We start from the raw sequence: 23,853 nt of genomic DNA on the forward strand, positions 1-23,853 counted from the left end.
AAAGAGTGCAGGAAATAAACCAACTGATTTTAGATCTGGCATTTTTGACTGAATGCATAAAATCTTTACATTCTCCATATTTTTCACGACTACCATATGAGCTAATAATTTTAGGTGACAGATTGCAACTGATAAGTCGCTGCACTGTGCTAGAAACCATGCTAAGCCTAGGCCCGGTGTGAGGTGAGGGCGGACAGGAAGAATGACGCAAGTAATAAGGATAGTTAATCACTTATATCAGGGAGATTACTGCATTTTTATTTCAGGTAACAAAAAAAGATATAGTTATGATACATGATGATTATAGAATCCAATAAAGCAAGGTCTGCACATGAATAGAAGTTACTCCTTTCTCTATATTAAACCACAAAATAGCAGCTGGTTTGCTTCTTATTTTTTTATAAGCCAATTGTTTTCAATTTAATAGGCTATCACTGGCCTTAGCTAAAATCCCAAAATGTATTCCTGGGCTCTCACACATTCCAGAAGGTCAAACTTGTCAGGACTATGCAAACTTTCCCTGTGCATCCGAACACACGCTCATTTAGTAAAGAGGTGAAGTGAAGTGTCAGGCAGTGCCTCTCCAGCTATCATTTTCAATTGCCTTCATGTGCTATCAACTTGCTTTGTTTTGTTTTCGTGAGCAACCGTAAGACCGAGATGGGGCCTTCCTATTTTCCCTGCTTCTCCTTTCTAATTAGATTCACTACTGAGCTCTCTATTGCATTTCTCTGATCCTCAAGTTTTTCTCTGTCCAGAAAGACAGCTGGAAAAAGGAATATGTTAAAGCAGTGACTTGAGGGGAAGCCTTTGCCATTTTGACATCCTGATGGAGCATGTGAAGTTAGCCTCACTACCACTAAGGAGGCAGACTGTTAAATGTAGAGGCTTCCAGAATGTAGGCAGGTTGCAGAGGGAGAAGGTGCTCAATTAGAGACCTTTTTTCAAAGAGAAAGTAGGGTCCCACACCATCCACAAGGCTAAGGAGCCTGGAGAGAGCCCCATTTTTCTGAGGAGCAGAAAACCAAGAGGGGCACAGACATGTCATTTCAAGTGAAGATCACCCCAAAGAGCAGATAGCTGTTCACTGAAAATCATTAGAGACTGAACCTTTTATGTCACATGGCAAATTGGGGTGCAAATGTTCCCGTTGAATAACACATCCAAAAGTGCACTCCACCACGTGAATGACTGAGGCCAGAACATCGTGATGGTGTTTGGGAGCCAGGGCTTATTTAAGATTGCCAACTGGGAGGAGGTTCCAGCAGGGATCCAGCTGAATGTCATCAGGGGCCTCCTCGCTACAGAGGCTTCTCGAGGAGCTGAGAGAAGGAAGCAGAAAGGGGGAGGAGAGAGGACTGTGGGTAGAGGAGGCATGGAAGAGGAGTTAGGGATGAGAAATGCCTGGCTTACAAAAACCAATCCATTTCCACAGGCCTTAATTAAAAGCACGACAAACACTCATATGTAAAAATCCACACCTAAAGGCTCCCAGGTACAGAGCGCTGACGAGAAATGCAGTGTGTGCAAACAAGCTTTCATTAAGAGACCTGTCAGCTCTGTTTCATTTATCCAGACTGTTCTGCCGTCTGCTGGCAACCGAGCTGGAAAAATAATGGAAGGACAGACACACTTGAGGAGTTAAGCAAGGTGGGAATGTTCCAGCTTCAAAACAGGACAGATGAGAAAGGAAGCAGGGGAGAGAAGCGAGGGACTTCTCTTAAACAAACAAACAAGCAACTGCCCTCCCCCCAACTCCAAAACTCATCAGTATTGCGATATTTTGGCTTTTTAAGGGAAAAAAGTAAAACAGAACAAAAATAGATATGTGGGGCTCAGATGTCACGCTGCTGACCTGGTCAAATGTAGGCCCAACTCCCCACTTCTCAAGCCCTGATTTTGTTCAGGTATTCATTCACCTGTCAGAGTCCACATGTCCAGGTACAGATCCTTTCCCAGTTTAGAGGACAATCTTGATGAGTTTAGAGCCATCGCAGTAATTTCCAGGGATTAGTTTAGATAGAGGCACAGTCATTGCCACGGATTGAATATAGGCATGTGGCAATTCTGGTCAATGTAATGTCACGAGAATTGGTTTTCTTGCTCTTAAAACATACACGCACACATACACACATGTGCACACGGAGAAACTTCCTTTGGACACAGTGTGAGAACAGGCGATGTGTGGAGTTGTTGCAGCCACCTTGTTAGCATGAGGGAGAAGCTGACACGGATGCAGGTGGAGCAGGAAGACAGAAACCCAGATCCTTGATAATGTTCCCGAATGAACCAGCCCTGCAATGCCCTACTTCTGAAATCCTTGTAATGCAATACATTTCCCGACTGCTTGTTTCTTAAAGTGTGAATGGCAGCCCAGGGTACCTTAAAGGTGCAGCATTGTCTGATGGCGTAGGGGAGAATGCAACATGTTTTCACAGTCATAATCAGAAAGACTAGAGACAACCGTAAGTACTGAGTGAAACTCTTTAATGACAGAAGAACCGTGTTGGGTTGGGACAGCAAAGTGGGACAGTGTCACGTGTGTCTGGGGCATTGTCAAGGCTGCACACGTGACAGGACCAACACATTGGCTCCAAATGCATCTATTCACACCACCCCCAACCCCCGCCAGGCTGACTGCTGATGAGTTTTGGTCATGACTCCCTAAGACACGCACACCCTACCCTGAACCCTCACTCTCTGGGACTCACGGCAGTTCCCCTGCCCAGGCAGAGTTTATGAAATCCCTGCTTTCCAGAAGGTGACGAATGAGCCCTAAAGATGTGCACCTGGCCGACTGTGTGTCAAAACCCGAGCTTCGGCCGGGAGAGCTTTTCCTTTTTATTATTATTGTATTAAATCTGGCTGTGTTTGCCTTTGGTGGCTCTGGCGTCCTATGCAGTGGTGCTGAACATTTGCAGACAGTTAAGGCTTCATGCAACAGGAAAATTATTTCTGTGGCTGCTGGCCTGTGAGAGGTCTGCAGCTGCAGAAGCAGCCTCCCGGGAGGGGGAGTGAGGCTGGCATCTGGGGCGGGGCTGGGACACTGTGGGATGATGGGGCTTTGAAGCCTGCTGGGCAGGGGAGGATGGTGTGGCCAGCTCACTGGGCCAACAGAGTACTGATCCCCATTTCACTTTGGGGGTGAGCTCTGGTGAGCAGGAAGAAAGCAGCTGGAGATCCAGACAGGGTGCACCTGGCGAAGGGCTGGACATTCTAGTGCAACTGCATCCTTCAAAGAAAGACAGAAAATCTGATGGTGCTACTACTCAGCCCACAGAGTGATTCCGGAGGTCAAATGTGACTACAAGTGTCAAGGGGCGCTGGCCAGACTCGGGCAGGTTTGACACCTGGGATCACAAGCCCTGTAAAGACAGGTGATTTTTAGGATGAAGTTTCCACCCCTCCCACCTCAGGTGCTTCTCTTTTTCTGGAGGGAGAAGGTCTCAAAGGAGTGATTCTGGTTTTGAAGGGCAATTTGAGCTCTGGGATCTGGTAGCAGGCTTTCCTGGGGAAACGAACTGGGTTCAACCGAAAAAAAAAAAGTCTATTGTTTGATGCTGCCTTAAGAAGCTAATTTTATCCCAAAGGAAAGAACAGGTAGGGCTGACCACTCCCTCCCCCGGGGCTGCTCTGGGTGCCAGGGCAGCCTGACAGGCTATTATAAAGCTATTTTGTCTTCCTCTCTTTCACTACCGGGCCATAAGCTCTGGGTCTTCTCTTTAAGAACCCAGGATCTGCTGGCCCCGGGGAGGCAGCCTGAAGAATCTGCTGGAGGAACCCGGGGCTCGATGTTTCAGGAAACTGGATTGGTCCCAAGCAGCTCTCGCTTGCCCCTACCCCAATTGTCCATAGAAGGTTCTATGCAGCACAGGATGCATGGAGAGAACCAGCATTTCTAGGTTCTAGCTCTCATCTCATCTAAGAAACAAAAAATCAACACACCAAGAGGCTCCTCTTCCTCCCCCCATCACTCCAGATCAATTAATCCTCCAGAATTACAGGCTGGAAAACTCAGCTCTAGCAGTCAGCAAACACGTCTCAACAGGGGCTGTGGATTTCAAACCGGAAGCCCAACCTTCTGAGCCCACTTAAGGCCCTCTCCACCTGCCAGTTGGTGCCACGACAGCGGAGCGGGCAGGATGCCAAGAATACCCGTGCTGGGAGGGTCTCCTGGGCTCTGACATGATGAAGTAGAGCCGTGGGCCCTCTGGAACCCATTAGGCTCAATTACACCTTTCTCTCCAGCCACCTCGCCATGACAAAGACAGGACCTGATTAAAAACCCATCCGTTTCAAGCTCTTCCCATAATTTTGATCGACAACATTAAACACTAATAGAAAAACATCTTATCTCTAATAAAACAAATGCTGACAGAAAGACGAATGCCGACAAGCAGCCATATGGCCGACATGATTCCATGCCTGGCCATGCTCACAGCAGCGTGTCTTCGGCAGAAAGAGATGACACTGAGAAGCTCGAGGACCCGCATTTAATAAATCAAACTGTGCTGGCATCATCAGAATGGTCACAGTTTGCAACAGGATCCATGTTTTTTCTCACTTCCAGATTTGGAGGTGTTAGTTCCAGGAGAAAGTGGCTTGGGCAAGCTGTTCCGATTCCTCCTCCTTTACTGTCCCCCAAGTGGTCAGCGTGTCATCAGGCCCGCTCTCTTGCACCCCTCAAGTTTTCACAGTGCTCCCTCCACCCTCTAGGGTTTCCTGGCCATCTTGCAGGGTGGAAACTTCAGCTGCTGGCTGGCTGGACTCCAAGGGGTCCTGGCAGGATTTGGGGGGTCCTCCCTTGGAGGCCAGGCCCGGTGGGGGGCATCCCATCTTGCTCCTCTCACTGTCCACCAGATTCTCTCTCCTGACTCCTTCTGATTCTGCAACTGCCTGTTCCTCTGTCAGTTTCATTATTTCCCTTCCAAGCCTGTTTACTTCTTGTTCCTCAGAAGGTAGCTGGGGTAATGAAGGATGAACGTGCTTGCCTTGGTTCTGATTTGCTAGCAAGTTGACAGCAGGCCTCCCGGCATCCTCCGGCGCTGTCAACGCCTCGGCTGTGGCACCACTTTCATCTTCTTGCTTCTGAACCTCCCCTGAAACAGGAGGACAGCATCAGACCCCTGCCGGACGTCAGGCCCCATCCCTGCTCCTCCCCACGGTGCCTTCCAGGCCTCTGACATAGAAAAGGCTGCTGCAGGGGAACACAGGACCCACATTTAAAAAGGAAGCAGCCACTCTGGTTTCATGATGGGGGCAAAGAAGCACTTGGCCACGTTCACAGCCCATCCTTCCCAGACACCCAGGTCTCCCTGCTCCACTCTAGTGACAGCTCCTTGTGCCCATGAAATATTTAAATTAAGGACAATGGCTTTGCAGGTTCTGTAGCTCAGGGAAGACCTGGGGCTCTTTAGTAATACAAGGAGGTTCTGGCTGCCTTCAGACAGAGAAAGGTGGGGGTTAGTGTCTACTACCCCACGGGCCTCTTCCAACTCTCCGTCAGCACCTCAATCTTTGAAGCAGGGGAGCAGGCTGCTGCTGTTCTATTTCAATAAAACATGTGCAAAGGCAGCCTCAAGTTCCCCCTCTCCCACTAAATTATGTCCCCAGGCCCTTTCCCTACATGACAGAAATTCTAGAGCTGAAACTGAAGGGAGGGGGGCGGTGCCCATTCTCATACTCTCTGGCTTGTGATCAGGACAACCTGTGTGGCCTCTGTTTCTCATGCAAAACGAGGGGCAGGGTTCTCAAGTCCCTTCTAGACCAAATGCACAATTATGGCCTGCAGGACTGGGAGTAGCTTGGGGAGGGAGCTCTTAGCTCCCTGACATGTGCATCCAACACCTGACGTTCCAGACTGCTGTGGCCTCAGCAGTGGTAGAAAGCAGGGAAAGCCTTCCCTGGGTGGAGGCTGCAGGGGTGAGGGCTCTAGGGAATGCTTCCTGGTCTACCCCCACCCCTGCAACCATGGGACCCCACTCCAAATGAGTGATGTCATATCCCTGGCTCAGTCACATGGGGATATGCTTTCAGGCTGACGGGGAGCTGGCAGAATTGCAGGAAGGATGGAAAGGAAGTTGACCTGTGCCGAGCATGCCCTTTTCATGCTTAAAACCTTGCGCCAGAGCTTTATCACTTGTAGGCTTGTAGGATAAATTTCAATTCTTCCCTGGGTCCTTCCTGATCTACTCCTGCCGCACCAGGCAGCCTCCTTCTCCATGGTTCTGGCACAGAGTCATGTCCTCTGACTGATCCAGGGTGCCTTTAGGTCTTGCATGGACCATACAGTTTCCCCCTAGCAAATCACGCAAGGCAATGCTTATTAGGCACTCTGCTGCACTAGGCTCAGGGCTCAGCATTTTAAATGTACTTTATTCTACAATGTCCAACCAGGAGAGCACGGGATGGGAGCCGGGGGTCCTCACTGGACTTGTTCACACTGCTCAGCACACACTAAGCATTCAAGAATGTACCAAAAATAGTTGCTCACTTTTCCTTTTTAATGGAATAATAACACACATCAAAGAGTGCACAACCTATGTCTACAGCAAGATGAGTTTTCAAGCTTCTCAAATAACCAGCAGGCATCAAAACAAACAGCAGGCAGGACAAGAACGAGAGATTAGCAAGCCTCTACCAACACAGTCTAATCTACTGCTCAGTCTAGTCCCTTTGCCCCCTGCCCCCTTTCTAGTGACTTCTCTTCCACTAGGGGTGACTGTGATCTTCTGAAGACACCAAATGACTTTGCCTGGCCTTTATGCTTCATTTACCAGAATCATACTTATATGTGGGTTTCTATCTGGTCCCTTTTGATCCATGTTGTGTGTGAGACTGATGCATGTTATTGTGTGTGGAAATGGTTCATTTGAATGAACTATCATTTTCAACATATATTCAGGTATGCCATGAAAACAGGCAATTCACAGAATAAGAAGTATTAATGGAGAGCAAACACATGAGACAATTCATGCCATCACTCATAATTAAAAAATCTAAATGGCGAAGAGATGCAATTTTCATCTACTGGTCTACTGCATAAGAGGACTGATAAAGCTCAGAGTCACTAGGATGAGGGGAAACAGGTAATCAGACAGTAAAAAGAATAAAAATCAGTAAAACTCTTTGGTAGGGTATTTGGGTAATATCTATTGCAATCCTAAATGTGTTTACCGTTTGGTCCAGTAATTCCATTACTAGAAACCATCTATGACTGTCAGCCCAAATATTTCAAGACCTGCTACCTAGACCTGCTTTTAATAGCAGAAATCTGGATAGAATTGGAGTGTCCACAGACAGGGGATTCTGGATATACTAGCTAAGTTATACAGTGTTTTTGGTGCTATACACTAAGAATTGTAGGTTGCCTTTGGACTCAGAGCAGAAGCAAAGGTGGAAGGAGGTTTTACATTCAACTTTATACCTTTCTGTTTAAAATTTCAAAAAGGGGTTTGTACTATGTGTTAATTAAAAAACAACATGAAATCTACAAAATTTTGCCACCCATTATCATTTTTTCTTTCCCTTTCTGCACTAACTTGTAGATCTTGTAAGCCCACTTGTAAGCCCACTGCTTCATTTCCCAGTGCTGAGTCACTCCTGAGTTCCTTCCATCTGCCTTGCACCCTCCCACTCCGAGCTCTGTGCCACCAGGCCCAGTGTTCTTTTCTCAGTCCCCACCTCTGTCTCTTCTGAAGCATGTGTTTCCATTGGCCACATCCTTCTGTCAAGCTGTCTCTCCCTCTGGTTCCCAGAACACAACCACATTCTTAACTGTTTCTCCTCTAAACTAGCTCCATGAATATACTGTATTTGTTTTCTATAGGTGCTGTAAGAAGTTTAGTGATTTAAAAGAAAACAGATTATTCTCTTATAGTTTTGGAGGTTGAAAATCCAAAATGGGAGCCACTAGGCCAAAACCAAGGTCACGCTGCCTTGGAGGCTCTGGAGAGAATCTGTTCCTTGCCTCTGCCAGCTTCTGGCAGCTGATGGCAATCCTTGGCTTATGGCTGCATCCCTCCAATATCTGCCTCTGAGCTCTTCCGTGTGTGCCAAATTTCCTCTTCCTCTCCCTTGTACGGATACAAGTGAAGGATACAACACAACACAGCTGGACAGGCTGGCATCATCTCTCCATTTCAAAATTAGTAAATCAATCACATCTGCAAAGTCCCTTTGCTATATAAGGTCAAATTTACATGTTCCAGGATTTAGGACCTGAAATAAATGCTGGGGGCCAACATTCTCTTCATCCTGACATCTCCTTTTGACACCCCCAACAATCTGCCATCATTTCTCTTCATTCATTCTCACCATTGACCACCTCATGCCCTGACCTCCTGCCCAGGAGCACAGTTCTCGAATCTGTACCATGGCTCTGATTCCTTCTTGTTGACATACAAACCCAGGTTTGCAGCTTCCAGTTGGATCCTGACCCAGATGATCTGGTACTTTCCTGAAAACAAAACTCTCTCTCAAATAGACCGGTTTGCCACCTCAGTGGAGTCCATCATTAAGTGGCTATTTTCTTTGCATGCCCACTGACTGCCGAGTACTACTATGTCCCCTGGTGCTGTCGACTAAATGTTTGGGCCCCTGCATAAGCATGTGTTGAAGCCCTAATCCTCAATATGATATTTGGAGATGGGCCCTTTGGGAGGCAATTAGGGTTAGATGGGGTCATTAGACTGATGTCCCCATGATGGGATTAGTGTCCTTATAAGAAGAGAAGAGAAATCAGTTTTCTCTCTGCTGTTTAAGGATACAGCAAGAAGGTGGCTGTCTGCAAGAGGAAGGGGGCTCTAGCCAAATACTGAATCTGCCAATACCTAGCTCCTGGACTTCCCAACCTCCACAGCTATAAGAAATAAGGATTTGCTGTTTAAATCATCTAATTTATGGCATTTTGTTATAGTAGCCTGAGCTGACAAAAATACTTAGAAATCTTGCATTTGCCCACTCTTCTCCCTCCCCAGAACAGACCCTCACCAATCATGGTCTGAAGTTCTAAGACCTCGCTCTATAAATCACCTAGATGTATTTCCCCAAAGCTGCATGGGGCTTTTATACCACCACCTCAGCCAATGAGCAGGTAAGCATTCAGAAAGCCAGCGTAAGCCAGTCCTGGTGTTTCATACACCCAAACTCTGGCAAGTGACAGGTATGGGGTGGCTGTAAGAATTACAAGAATGGGAGAGGATTAATCATGATTTAGAAAGATCTTGGAATTAAAAACACATAAATCTAAGTAGATATAATCTAAAAAATCAATATAATCTAAGAAATTTGAATTAGACTCCAGTTTAGAGTTTCCGCAACAGGTAACATTGTTATTATGTACATGAACCACTTTGATACAAGGCATAAAGCTACTACAAAGATAGTAAGGTCTTTTTTTTTTTAAAAAAAGATTTATTTATTTATTTATTTATTTATACAAGCACTGGGTACAGCCAGAAGTGCAGGAGGGTGAGAGAATTCACCAGAGCCAGAGTGGGGAACAGAACAGGCAGACTGACGAAATACACTGCTGAGGGGAGCAGTGGGTGGCAGGAGAGGTCTGCGCGTTTTGTGGGACTCTCGCCTGGTGGCTGGGGATCGAACCGGTGCTGCAGAAGCTGTGGGCAGCTTTGCAACCCAGCGCTCAACCGCTGCGCCATCAGAGGAGGCTCAAAGATAGCAAGGTCTTTAGGCATTTATTCATTTAACTAAACAACTTGCATAGAGTTTTGAGCATTTATTTAGCCAGTCAAGTTTTTAAGTTTTAAGAAACCTGAAAATGGGGGCCTCTCTGGTGGCGCAAGGGGTTGAGTCTCAGCACTCTGAAGCTATCCACAGTCACTGCAGCAAGAGTTCGATTCCTGGAGGCCAGGTTGCTGACCCACATGGCGTAGCAGCCCTCTCCTGGCTCGCCTCCTGCTCCCTTCAGCAGTGTATTTCAGTAGATCTGCCACCTGGTCTGCTCCTCACTCTGTCTCTGGTGAATCCTCTCACCCCCTGCACCTCTGGCCCACACCCCAGTTTTTGTATACATATTTTAAAAAAATTAAAAAAAAAAAAAAGGAAACCTGAAAATGGCTGGACCTAGTAAACACCCCAAGGGACTCTAGAAGAAATGAAATATTAGGAAGTTCAGATGGATCATAACATGGAAGTGAAACTATAAGTATCCCCATTTTACAACGGTTCAACTCAGGATCTTTCAACTTCATGATGGTGCAAAAGCCGTACCTATTTAGAAGCACCCATACTCTGAATTTTGAGTTTTGGGCTATTTCCGAGCCAGCTATTTGCAGTAAGATACTCTCCTGGGGTGCTGGGCAGCAAGCCCCAGCTCCCGCTGCCAGCCAGCCACGCCGGCATGAGGCTGAGGAGCCCACTCCATGGTGTCCACGTGCCTGCATGTTTGACTTAAGCTATTTTCGATGACAGGCTTATTGGGACTGTAACCGAATCATAAATCAAGGAAGTTCTGTGCTAAGATGCTGGCGGGAGGAACACAATGCGGGAAGGGAAAATGACTATAGACAGTGCTGGGTGTAACTGCTAACAGCCTGGAATCACCGGGAAGAGGGCTGAGGATCTCACCAAGCGTGGAAGACCTTGGCCATGAACCACACCTTCTCCCCACCCTCTCATTCCACTACAAATTTGCTTCTCATATGAAAAAGAAATGTTTTCTCTAGCTTTAGCCTTTTTGATATCCACAGATGAAATCCCAGGGACAGGAGTTCAGCCAGATCTACTTTATAGTCTCTCAAGACTGTATTTAGTCATGGACAACTATGTATTACTCTCCGAAGAGCTCATTGACCTCACTAAGTATCGCACCTGAAAATGAGACCATTACTTGTACTTACAATGGAAATCATGAATGTATAAATGCGTGACTAACATAAGCCTTGATTTTTCAAAGAATAACTATTCAGATCTGTTCAGCCAGGACAATGTATGTTAGTTCCCAGGTCCTTGCTTCTAGTCTCCTCTTGCTCTACTCCAACCTGTCGGGAGAGTGCCCTTCCCTAAAGTTTTGCTACTCAAAGTGGGGTCCATGCACCGGCCCTCAGGGCACAGCCTGGGAGCCGTTAGATATGCAGATACCACCCCATTCAGATGCACTAGCCCAGAATCTGTGTTTCAATTTGGGTGCATGTTACTGTTTAAGAAATACTGCAAGTTTGAAACACAAAGGAGACACGGACTATAAAACCTTCAAAGGCTGCCACTGTCTGGGGAAGAAAGCCCAGTGTGACACTCAAGGCCTCCAGTGACCTTTCTAGCGACTCTTCTCTTTCTCTGTCTACTACAGGCACATGGAGCCTTTTCTCTATCTACAGGCACATGGAGCCCTTCAGGGTGGCCCCGCCCCTTGTGTCTGTGTTTAGGGGCTTAATTACACCATAATCATCATCCCTTCATGATCCACATAACCAACCGCAAGAGTCAGCTCCACCTCCTCCAGGAAGCCAGTGTGATTAATCTTCCAGTGCACCAATTCCCGCAAGGCTGTATCTGGACCTCTACGGAAACTTAGTGGGTTTTAGTTTTTTACCCTTAAATTGTTACTTATATATAGTTAGCTTATAAAAACCACCTGAAGTATAAAATCTTACCTGATTCATTTTTTTGCCTTGCCAATGTTATATAGTGGGAGCTCAGTAAAAAGCTTATTAAATGTTTGACTCTATAGACATATACATGAATACATGAATAAATGAATATATTAGCACATATATTTAAATACCATGCATTAATAAATAAAAGCAATCCTTGAATTTATGATATTAGCTTCAGGTTGCTAGCCTAGAAGTTCTTGAAATGACACATTCAGAAAACAAGAGATTTCTGACTTGCACAAACATTTAGCTACATCCACAGCAGCTCTGGAAAGCAATCACATAATTTCCATACTAACAAATGAAAATTTTTATAGTGGCTGTACAGGGGACATAGGAAACACTGAGTGAAAATGAGCACATTCCCATCAAAGTGCGAGGCGCTTTATTCAAAAGCAGTAAATCATCCTCTTTTCTGCAGCTAAATTTTTGCCAATGTGAGATGAATAAACTCCTCCTGGAAATTACTCTTATGAAATTACTTCTTCCAGGACACTTAATAGTATATTCTGGTATCCCTGAAAAATTAATTAACCTTATCCATAACAACCTAACCCCTAAACCATTTGCGGTGTTGTTACTGTAGGTCAGGTTAATCTTCTCTACCGTAATTTACATGGAAGCGAGGGTGGTCTAAATTATACTGGGTCTTTCGGTCACCAGGATTTGCCTTGTGCCATTTCTGCAGATGACATGAATCTGCAGATGCAGATGCATGAATCTTTTTGAAAATGGCAAACCTCTGAGATCACCAAGGAGGGCTTTGAAACTCTTTGGGGGCGGGGCGGAGAGCAACACCGCTGTCATCATTTCAGCGTCGCTTGGCGATGGGGGTGCTGTCTAAGAAATGCGTCATTAGGCGATGCTGCCCTGTGTGCCTGTCACGAGAGCCCTTCCACGTGCAGCCGTGGACCAGCCCCTGCACACCGCGGCGCACACCTACCCAGCCTACACGCGGCGCTGCGGCCGCCAAATGCCCCTATGTGGGCCATGACTGGAAATTCAAAATACAGCTTCTGGAAGGGGTTGGGCGAGGCTATGATTCTATTGTCTAGTCCTAGTGGGGGCATTTCTGAGAAAAGCTAGGTTTTCAGAGCCTCGCAGCCAGAAAGACACAGAGGGGCAGAGTCAGGATTGGGTTATCATAGTGGGTTTACCAGTTTTCCTTTTGTTTATCCAAAAGATCTCTAAAATGTGTACTCGTGTTATTATCAGGAGTCAAAAATTACTGAAAATGCCTTAACTGCTGAACTAGAATTAGGACCTCTGGTTACTTGCTGTGGAAGTAAAATCTTCCTGTAACCCTGTGTTTGAGGAACATTAACTCTTCAATGGCAGGAATTTGATTTTCCCTTTGAGAAGAGGCACATGACATGGTTGTTTCCATAAAGGGAAGATTTTTGAAGTAGCCAAGAGTCGGAAAACATTTTTACAAATAATAGTCATTATTCTGTCCTGTTTTAACACACAGAATTAGTATCATTAATACTCATTATTAATAACAATGCACATATCAAAACCGAGTCAGTCAGTGGATTCAAATGCATGATGACACAAACAGTGTGGAAAGAAAAGATATTTCCCTCTAAAGATGAAGAAACAGCAGCTCTTTGTAGTAAAGGTGATTAGCCCCCTAAAAATGCCACCACCACCCCCACCCCAGCCCAAAGGGGACATATGTCTTCTTTTGTTAACTGGCCTCTGATGGGCTTTGTCCTCCCGAGTGTGAGCTGCTTTCAGTTGGAATTAATCAGAGAGGCAGCAGTGATGAGGCCATCGCAGACGCTGACAGCCACGGCGTAAATGCTTCCTTATTCCCACCCGCTCCGGCAAAGGACGGGGCTGGAACAATGAGAGCTAATGATGGAACTCTGGAAGCTATCATTTTGAATCAGGCCATTACTTATGCCACACTTGTGAAAATCAAGCCAGGCTCATGCTCCCTTTCTGTTTATCAGGCCCAGTTTCACCCGCGGGCTCAGCAGGTCCCGAGCAGACAGAGGGCTGCAGAGGCCCTGTGGACACTGTGTATCCATCTGGGATGACCACCATGTTCCAGGCAGCAGAGTGACTGTGGTCTGTCATGGGCCAGCCTTGCCAATGGTCACATTTTGCTGGCTGGAAAGACCTAGCTGTGGAGTCCACCTGCATCAGGGGGTCCTCTCCAGGAATTCCCCTGGCACAAGTTTGGGGAACCTCTCTGTTGAAATATCAGACCTGTCCTGGCTTCCATTCTTACATTCCATGCTCTGGAGAATGTGAATAGCATTTTGGGCTGCTTGAGTATCCTCATGACATGGCAGCCAGCTTCCTCCAGAGGGAATGCTCCGAGACAACAATGACAAGCATCCATCCCATGCCTTTTATGACCTGTCACTCCTGCTGGATTTTATTAGTCACACAGACCAACCCTGCGGAGTTGTGGGGAGGATGAAACAAGGGCATCAATACCAGGAGGTGGGGATCATTGGGTGCCATCTTGGAAGTTGGCAACCACAAGGAAAACTTTATTTGGGGGGAAAAAAGACTGCTACTTGGGAAGAGATATGGCTTTCACACCTGCTACCTTATCAGGCACCCTAAATGGGCCTTCAATCTCCTTCAAAACATCCTGCTTTCAGAAAGTGTGCCTGGTAGAGGAGAAACTATTTTTTCCCCATACAACTGATTCCCAAACCACTTATATGCCAAGATTTTCCTGGCACCATCATCTCATCATTTTATAGTGAGGAAACTGAGGCTGAAGTAACTAGTCCACGTTCTCCTCTGTCCTCTGTCAAGGAGGACAAACAACATATCAGTTCAATACAGGGCTGGAATATGTACCCAAGTCGGTCAACTCCTTGTGTGCACACCTGTATGCCATGATGCAGAGAGTACAGGGACCTCTTCTGTGTGCACAGAAGCTGCAGGAGGGGCAAGGGACTGATGTCCACTGGGCCCCTCCTCATGGCAGGCAATGGGGAGAAGTCAAGGTGGACTTACCGTCCTGGGAATTCACTTTGGTCTCAGGAGGTGACTCAGTGAACTTCAGCAGGGGGGATCTTGACCTCTGAATGGGGGGAAAAGTGGAGTCGCTGAAAAGTAGGGTGTCCTTGCTCCCTGTCAAGTACAAAAGGGAAGGCAGACACATTACATCACCTGCAGAATGGTGGTTCCAACAGACTGACTGGGGAAGTACAGCACCTTCTCAACGGTAGGCAGCAGGTGAAAGGGAAAGGCAGTAGGTCCTTTCTGGAGTGTGAGACAGAGCCATGAGTCTCGGCAAACTGTCTACGAGCCCTGAGACTCTGCTTAGGACAAGGCCACCCACAAATGTGACTGTTAAGGGCCAGTCTCTCGTCAGCTAAAGACTGAGCAGATCTGAGGAGGGTGAGACAATGACAATGATAACAGCAGAAGGAGGTGCTACTACTTAGAGCCTCTCTACTTGGTGCCCTCTCTGAACCTCAGTGCCCTCATCTGTAAAAGGAAGAACAAATGACAGCATCCACCTCACTGGGTGGTGTGATGAAATGGACTGATTCACAAAAGCACTTGAGCATTTCATCAACACTCAATAAGTGTCACCTCCTGGAATAACGGCAGTGTAGACAGTACACACTGCCTCTGATTTATTTTTTTTAAAGATTTATTTATTTATTTATACAAGCACTGGGTGCAGCCAGAAGTGCGGGAAGGTGAGAAGATTCACCAGAGCCAGAGTGGGGAGCAGAACAGGCAGACTGATGAAATACACTGCTGAGGGGAGCAGCGGGCACGGCAGGAGAGGTCTGCACGCCATGTGGGACCCTTACCGGGCGGCCAGGAATTGAACTGGCGCTGCAGAAGCTGCGGGCAGCTTCGCAGCCCAGCACTCAACCACTGCGCCACCAGGGGAGGCTCCTGCCTCTGATTTAATCTACCCTACTCACTTAGAATGAATAAAACCTCTGTCCGAAGTCTGGGAGTATTAGCACAGCTAAACTTTCACTTAGAACAGACCAGCCAAACTCTTCTCAATTTTCCCTTTTCATATGAAGTCCCTGAGTGGGTAGAGAAAGCCCGAGGCAAAAAGAAAGAGGAGAAGAAAGACCTTACAACTCTGTTTCAAGACAATGGGGTTATGGAGGTGAGGCTTGGGGAAGGGGAGCTTGGAAGCCCAAGATGATGAACACGGATACACAGATACGAGACACACGGACATTTAGTGGTGCCGCCCGCCCCCCCGCTCCCTGGGTTGGGTGACCCCACCAGATTCCATCCCCAGCTTTGTCCAGGAGGACTTGCAATTTTCCTAGTAGGAAATCATCTTCCCAAATGCGACACCCAGTGGGCCAAGGGCCAGCCCATGCTCTCCCCTGAGCTGTCTGACCTTGAACAAGGCAAAACATTAGATGTCTCTGGGGCTTGCATCAGAACTTCCAAAGTTATATGATTTTAGTCAGTTTCAGGCTCAGCAGAGAGCAGGCTGCTCTTTACATAAAGATGCCCGCTGCTCCTTAGACAATCAGGTGGTCATTGGATGGTTCTTCTGCATCCTTTTGCATTGTAATACTGTCTTCCTGGTTGACCAAGTCCAGTCAGTTTCCAAGACTGGAAACTCAGTTTCCAAGACTGAGCGTAGTAGAGAGTTGAGCGCGCAACAGGCACTTAGTCCATTTTGACAGACTCACACATTCTTGGGCATCCTACTGCCCCCTGCATGGGCAGCTCCAGGCAGATGGGGTGTTTTTAGAAGCCACAGCACTGTGGTTTCTCTGCTGAGAGTCATCCCAGAAGAATGGAAATCTGTTAGGAGTCCACCCTGAAGGTTTCCACTTGCATAACTACTGTCTCATGGGAATAAAAATCCAGAAATGTCTAAGGGTCACTGCTTGAAGGTTTCCCAAAGAGAAATGCTGACCTACAGCATGGAATACTGCTGAGGCCTTTGACATGATGTCATCACCATTGGGCAACCCTTTGTGTTGTAGAGGTACAATCTGGAAACACCTCCAGGGATTACAGGCAACCTGAAGAGCTATGCCTGGGGGTGGGCTGCTTTGGTTTCTCTCCACCCAGGCAACAGTTACTCTGTCAGGGACAGGACTGCACTTCTCTATCCATCTTCCTCTGACAGGTAAGGCGGCAGCTCTCTAGCCTTAAGGGGACCCAGTGAGAGACAAGCTCAGCCACCTCTGTGTCCCAATGGAACTTCCACATCTTCTCTGCCCTGGTGGCTAAAGAATCAGTTATGGGCAGAGCTGGGAGTTGGCTGCAGCCCAGTGCCAGGTCAGCCCGAGGGATGTCCTGGGCTTCCTGTCATGAGGAATTCTGTGGGGCTGAATGTCTCCACAGCTCTGTCCACTGTAGGGCACCACCACCATCAACAGCTCCTCAAAAATGCTGGTGCCATAAACTTTAAACATTTCTAAAAATCTGAACAGAAGGGGAAGGGGAGACAGAAGTCATGGCTGACCCACGGCCAGTCATGGTGGGGTTAGGGAGCAGATAAGCACCTTCCTCATATTCCTTCCTAGAGAGATTATTGCCCTATCTTCTATTTAAAAAACATTTATTTATTTATGCATACAAGAGCTGGGGTACAGGCCGGAGATGCAGGGGGTGAGAGGATCCACCAGACAGAGTGGGGAGCAGAACAGGCAGACTGATTGAAATACACTGCTGAGGGGAGCAGCAGGCGAGTCAGGAGAGGTCTGCCGTGCCATATGGGTTTCTCCCTGGCCAGCCGGGGACTGAACTTATGCTGCAGAGGCTGTGGATTGCTTCAAAGTGTGGTGCTTAACCCCTTGTGCCACCAGGGAGGCCCTACTGCCCTATCTTAAGAGAAACTGCTAAGATTTGTTCATTCTTACAAAATAGTTGAGGTTTCTAAGTTCCCAAGCCAGATGTTATCTTTGTTGAGTAAATGGATTCTAATCCGATGGGGCGCTGTCTCAGTTTCTAATCTCAGGATGGGAAGGCGAGGAGTGGGCAAGGGTGACCCACAAATGCAGCTCACAGAGATGGTCACACCAGCCCTTCCATTCAACTGGCATGGGTCTTTCTGGAAGTCCCCCTATTCCTTGTAACATGAAATTCCTCATTCCCTTCTCCAAAATGCACCCGGTACTTTCCAGACACATTTTCTTCCTTAGGCTGATGCTTGGAGAGGAGAAAGAGAATTACAGCGACAGCCTCACAGAACTAGCTCTGCTCTTGTGAGAACTGTTCCTGCCCTTCGTGCTTCTTTATCAAACACGAGCACATCCTGGAAGCCCCAGAGCCCCTCCTTGCTGTTCCCTGGGCAGGGCTCAGCAGGAGGCTGAGAGAAGGAGGCTGACAGACAGGGGACTGCACAGGGGGGTGGTCACTCCGTCCAGAGACATGTGGTCACTGAGAACCACCGTCTGGCTTCCTGGCCATGGCCCCATACCTTGCCAACATCTCAGGGACTGTTCAAAGCTCTGGAATGCACCTTGCTATGCAGATCGCTTCTCCGTGCAGGCTGTGACATTTGTCAAACTTGTCTATTTCCCAGCAAGATCACAAATTTGCCCTAACTCTATCAAACAATGTCAAGAGCTATGTACCGTTGACTGAGAGAGTGAGGAGGGAGAAGAGAGACGGAGAACAATCATACATACATCTGAGGAGGTGTGAACCTCGTCCCCTAAATCACAGTGCTGTAAACCAATGTTGCCTCAAAAATAAAAATGAAAGGAAATTGTGATTGGGGGAAAAAGTGACATCAAATCAACAAGGACGGAAGGAAGGGAGGCTCTCAGGAGGGAGGTGTCAGGTCACAGCAGGCTCAAAGTCCAAGAGTAATTCTGCCTAACAGTCCTGAAGGGCAGGCTCCTGCACCACTGTTCTCGAGAACCGCAGAGATGGCTCTGGAGTTGCAAGTCCTCTGCTCCAGTCCAACCTGCCTTGCGAACCAGTCCCAAGCTGATCTGACCTACCCCAGCACAGGCGTAGGGATGAAATGAAGACCTCAACACCTCCGAGCAAACTCTAGCGCCAGCCTCTGTGGCCCCAAGTACCTGGGGATCAGCCACCCTCCTGGGTCTCTGTTTCTTCATCTAAAACGAGGCACTCAGCCTAGATCAGGAAAGGGAAAATGTTTTCTCTCACACGTCAACCTGACTGGGAGGTGCTTCCTGGAGGCCAATGTGGAAGCCGGTTCTGAGATCAGCAGGGAAGAGCTTTGTGATCCATTAGCAAGGTCAGGTACCACCACAGGAGGGGGTGCTGTGTCATATGCACTTGGGATTTGCCATCCTTGGACTTGCTGCTCTCCACTGAGCTTCCAGGTCTAGCCCTCTATGCCTCCGCACCCTGTGCCTGGCAGCTCTGGCATCTTCGTAATTCAGCCCTTAATTATGCTCCATTGTGCTTCCGCTCATTGCTTTATGCACATGGATCTGGCTTCTGGGTTCTTGGAGGGAGCGAGGGGCATATCTGGATTGCCCAGCCCAGAACTGAACTTACAAAATGGATCCTCACAAGGCTTCAACACATGCACGGGATGATTTATCGCAGAGACACTGATCCATTCTGGACACCGGTGAATAAGAGAAAGCTGCAGTTCCCTGAAATCACTGGGACCCAGCCAGTTAGCTGAAACACTGATGTGGCTCCTACTTGGGGAGACAGACGAAGACGAGGAGGGCAGGTGCGAGAGGGGGTTGGAGACGGTGAGAGGGATGCAGGCGAGGAGGGACAAAGGCAGAACTGGCTCTTGTTCTGCTAGTCACTAGGTTAAAGGGAGACCTTAAAACAATGAGCTGACACACTATCAAGCTATCTCTAGCCACTGCAGCCTGAGTTCAATCCCTGACCAGGGAGCTGACCCACATGGCACAGCAGACCTCTCCTGTCTCTCCTGTTGCTACCTTGAGCAGTGTATTTCAGTGGATCTGCCTGTTCTGCTCTGGACTCTGTCACTGGTGAATCCTCTCACCCCCACCCCACTGGCACCTCTGGCCTACACCCCTGTTCTTGTATGCATAAATAAATAAAAATAAGTCTTTAAAAAAAAACAAAAACAAAAACAAAACAAAACAAAAAAACAGTGAGCTGACAGAGGGGACTGGTCTGATTTACACTAGAAGAACCTGCCTGGCCCCAGGCCTGTCCTGAATCTTACAACCCGAGAAAAGGGACTAAGGCCATTCTTCATTGTAATACCCTTCAGGACTGCACCGGGCAAGGTAGTGCCAAGACTTAGCTGGATCAGATGTGGGGTCCTGCCACATCCCCCCTGACCTCCCACTTCTTACCCTTTTTTTTTTTTTTAAAGATTTATTTATTTATGCATATAAGAGCTGGGGCACAGGCCAGAGATGCAGGGGGTGAGATGATTCATCAGAGACAGAGTAGGGAACAGAAGAGGCAGACTGACGGAAGTACACTGCTGAGGGGAGCAGCAGGCGAGACAGGAGAGGTCTGCTGCGCGATGTGGGCTGCTCCCTGGCTGGCTGGGCATCGAACTTGTACTGCAGAGGCTGCGGATTGCTTCATAGTGCGGTGCTTAACTCCTTGCGCCACCAAGGAGGCCCCCACTTCTTATCTAAGTGGCAGCCAGAGATTAGAACAAATATGGCATAAAATCCGTTTACCCTCAAAGTGAATTTTACCGTTTAATATCTCTTTCTACTAATTGAATTCTCTATTTCAGTGGACTACTCTAATCAGAAGTGTGCAAGGATAACAGAGAATGCATTTCTAGTTATTTACATGCAGGCATGATATTAATGCGTTGCTGATATTAGCCACAAACAGAGAGATTTCAAATAGAACATACTCCCAAATCCTATTGAAACATTGTAGCTCAGGCCTTCAGGCAGCAGAAAGAAGGAAAGAAACAATTGTTATTGCATAATAGCCATTTGCAGTCTAACCTAAACAAAACAAAACCAGAGATAGAAAATTCTCAGCATTCCATTCTGATTCCACGGCCCTCTTTTTACATAAGTTGTAGAAATAAAACATTGTGAAATTTCACTAAATCACTGGAAGAGGGAAAAATCCAACTCCAGTACACACACAGAAAAGCGTTCTGACTACACAAATAAGCGATAAATTTGCCTGACTCTGTTGCAATTCAAAGCAAAAAAGGAAAGGCCTTCAAAGAAGATAGGTTTTAACAGCATCAAATGGTGCTCGTACAAAATGGATCATTCAAACCCCAGAATGGCACTCGCCACTAATTAGTTTTGTTAGGTCTTTTGACATCACGTTCAAGGCATCTCTGCTAAAAATTCCAATTTATGAGACACACTTCCTGGCAACCTAAGGCGGTTGTTCAGATTTACATTAAGAAAAGGCGTTGCTGCGTCCCTCTAGCAATTTTCATTTCTCATACATTACAGAGAAGCAGCCACAGTATTCAAGGCTAGAGGAGACTGGTTTGTGCAGAAAGGTTAAGTAACTAAAAATATATGTACAATGTTGCTTCCAGGGAAAGAGGAGGTGGTGGAAAATGATAAATACAAGTTTCTGGAGAGTGGAAAGAGGGACTAGCTGACGGGGGTCTCGAAAAAGGGGGGTATTTTACCAAGACAAATGGGATAAATATAGTTAATTAAAGTGAGACATCAGCTTTTCCTTACAATGTGTTTACAACTGTGAAAAATTCTCCACTGCAAATTTTGATTTTTAGGCTACAGAAGATGTGGGATGGGTAAAGAGAGGAACAGTACATTGGGGTTCCAACAACTATGGGTTCTTATATTCATTTTTCAGAATGATGCTTAAATTGAACTTCTCTTTGTAAGTTCTGATATTTGCTCTTAGGATTGCTGATTAAATTGAACAAAAATTTATAAGATACATATGGACAAAAACAAAACAAACAACATTGAAAAACAATTTACCATGTTCCCCAGTTTAAAAAAATCACACACACAATTTTACAAATTTTAGTTAGCAAATCTTCACAGTTCCACAGATGAGTACTTGCATATTTATTGTATTTTTCTGATCTTCTCCCAAAATGGTGGTTTCTAAGTTTAAAACACAGATTTCTCAGCAATAATCTTCAAATTAAAAGATATTCTTTGCAAATAATGTGGGAGTTTTTTTTTTTTAAGGAAAAACAATTGCCATAAATTTCTGCTTACCTGGAAGACTCCACAAACCAGAAACTTCCAGAGTTCTTAATTTTTTCTCCAGTTCAGCCACCCGATTCCCTAGGATTCTGGAATAGGGGAGAAAATGATAGCAGATATTTACTGAAGAGTTTTATCGGTTCTCAGGGCTGTGGGCAAGCTACTTGGGAAATCTAAGTGTCCTAATTGAGAGAAAATGTTGGAGATTCAAGACACACTTATGTCAAAGACTGGTGCCAATGGACTAAACTATGTAGCTTGGGTGTGTAGAAGGCTCTGCTATCCAGGTTTGAGTGATTACACGGTATGATGCTTGTGCATTGGCGGTATCACCTAATTATACATTCTCAGAAGGTATGTTAGGGGGAAAGGCTTTGTAGACTCCACCGCCCACTCCATCAAGACACTGGGAACTACAAATCCCATGATCCCCAAAAGGAGAGTTGCGAGGACTTGAGGGCAGAGTTAAGAGGGTAAGAACTCAAAGTCAGACAACCCCTTTTATATCGGGGTAGCCCTGTAACAGGTACCCCCATTGTTAAGTAACAGACTAAGATAAAAAAATGGAATATTTGTGTCACACACACACATGTATATATACATCACACATATAATTGCGGTTAGAAGCATATATGCTCTTAAAAAGACATTTGAAAATATAAATTTAAATGAATGATTGAAAAAAACCAAAGCATTCCTATCAAGTGAACTCTCTCCCATAAAGGCAGCTCCTCTGAGCACTCAAACAATTATTCTACCATTGCCCAAATATCTTGCAAGATTTAAGCTTGGGAACTGCTAAAGATAACAATTAGTTTTGCGTATCCTCAGTCCTAGCACATCTGGATGCTCTGAGGGTGGATCTATTTTGGGGAACAACAAGTAGAACAAATAAAATGGGTGAGAATGCTTGGTCATGTTGCTTTTTCAATGAAATATCAGATGTGCCTTTTTCGATCTGACCTGTGTTTTACTGAGGACTGCAACCTTCATGCGAACATTACTGCTTAGTGGGTAATCAATAAATATATTTTATGTCATTAAATAAATACCTTATCCCTCGCATGGCTTGTAATTATCTATGGAGAGAATTTAAAAACAAGGATTTCAAACAAATTTTCAAAAGAATAATTGTAGAATAACTGGAATAATTGTACATCGTTCCACAGTGACCATGCTGACTCACTATGATAAGTAATCACAAAGGAATGTGTGTTGACTTGGGCATCAAACTTGTCTATATGCATGGAAGGACATAAATGTGGGCATAATATTTCCCCTCCTTCATTCTACACAAAATTAAATATAGTTGGGAAATGATTTGATAGTCATCTAAAACTTCAATCACTTTTCATTAGTCTGGAAATGGAAAAGCCAGTCTTTATATTATTTGGAGGATTTTCTTGGCACTGTTGTGCTAAAATGATGTGGAAATGACCTTAATAGCAAAGTTTCCATTCCTTTCAGCAGAGAAATCAGAAAGCCAGAATTGTTCTCCTGCCTCTTTTTATATCCCAGCGATAGCTACACACACCCACATACACACAAAGACATGAATATGTATGTTTCTACACACACACATATATATGGCTTTGACTTCATCCTTATTTTACCTGAATTGACTTGCATCTTAATTAATATTCCCTTTGAGTTCACAGAAAACTCTTTGACGTTACTATATGTGGTTTTCTTCATCTAGGTACTGAGAGTTTGTCTTCTTTTCCTTAAGTCTTAAATTCTGCATAGTCTTTATCAATTACTTTCCTTTTTCACTTTGTTTGTTGGGTCTGTTCTGCTTTCATGTCCCTGACCCTTCAATAAACACCATTCTTTGTAATCTCGCTTTCAATATTTTGCTCAGACCTTCTGATCCAAGCTCCCTTTTCACCAGCTGATGGGTTTGAGATGCAATCACAGTGGTGCTCAAGTTGATGCCTGTTTCTTAACGAGATCAGATCATCTGCTTGTGGCTGCCTTTTGGAAACAAAAGATAAGGCTTAACTCTTCTATGTACACTGAAGGATGTCATCAGGGCAACGTTCAAAGGCGTGGTGAAGAGACCTTTGATGGTAGTTTTCTGATGTCCCTGGATAATGCAGCCATCTCTCCCAGAAATGGACTGAGGTGGATTTGCTGGTGACCCCCACAATCCACTCTCA

At 46.0% G+C, this 23,853-nt stretch overlaps 1 protein-coding gene across 2 annotated transcripts in view; it reads right to left on the minus strand.

Annotated features, from left to right (window-relative positions):
• Positions 1–234: 234 nt before the first annotated feature.
• The window catches only part of CCDC149 (coiled-coil domain containing 149), a 95,330-nt gene continuing 71,711 nt past the window's right edge, over positions 235–23,853 (minus strand). For both annotated transcript variants that reach the window (XM_037530779.2, XM_037530780.2), the window contains exons 10-12: positions 21,707–21,783; positions 14,604–14,720; positions 235–5,099 (exon numbers count right to left, since the gene is read on the minus strand). In XM_037530779.2, coding sequence (XP_037386676.1) covers positions 4,684–5,099; positions 14,604–14,720; positions 21,707–21,783 — 610 coding nt within the window. In that variant the 3' untranslated portion in view covers positions 235–4,683. The remainder of the gene's footprint in view (positions 5,100–14,603; positions 14,721–21,706; positions 21,784–23,853) is intronic.

This window comes from Talpa occidentalis, unplaced genomic scaffold (assembly GCF_014898055.3).
Source record: "Talpa occidentalis isolate TD23 unplaced genomic scaffold, MPIMG_talOcc4v2.1 talOcc4.6, whole genome shotgun sequence".
Taxonomy (NCBI): domain Eukaryota; kingdom Metazoa; phylum Chordata; class Mammalia; order Eulipotyphla; family Talpidae; genus Talpa; species Talpa occidentalis.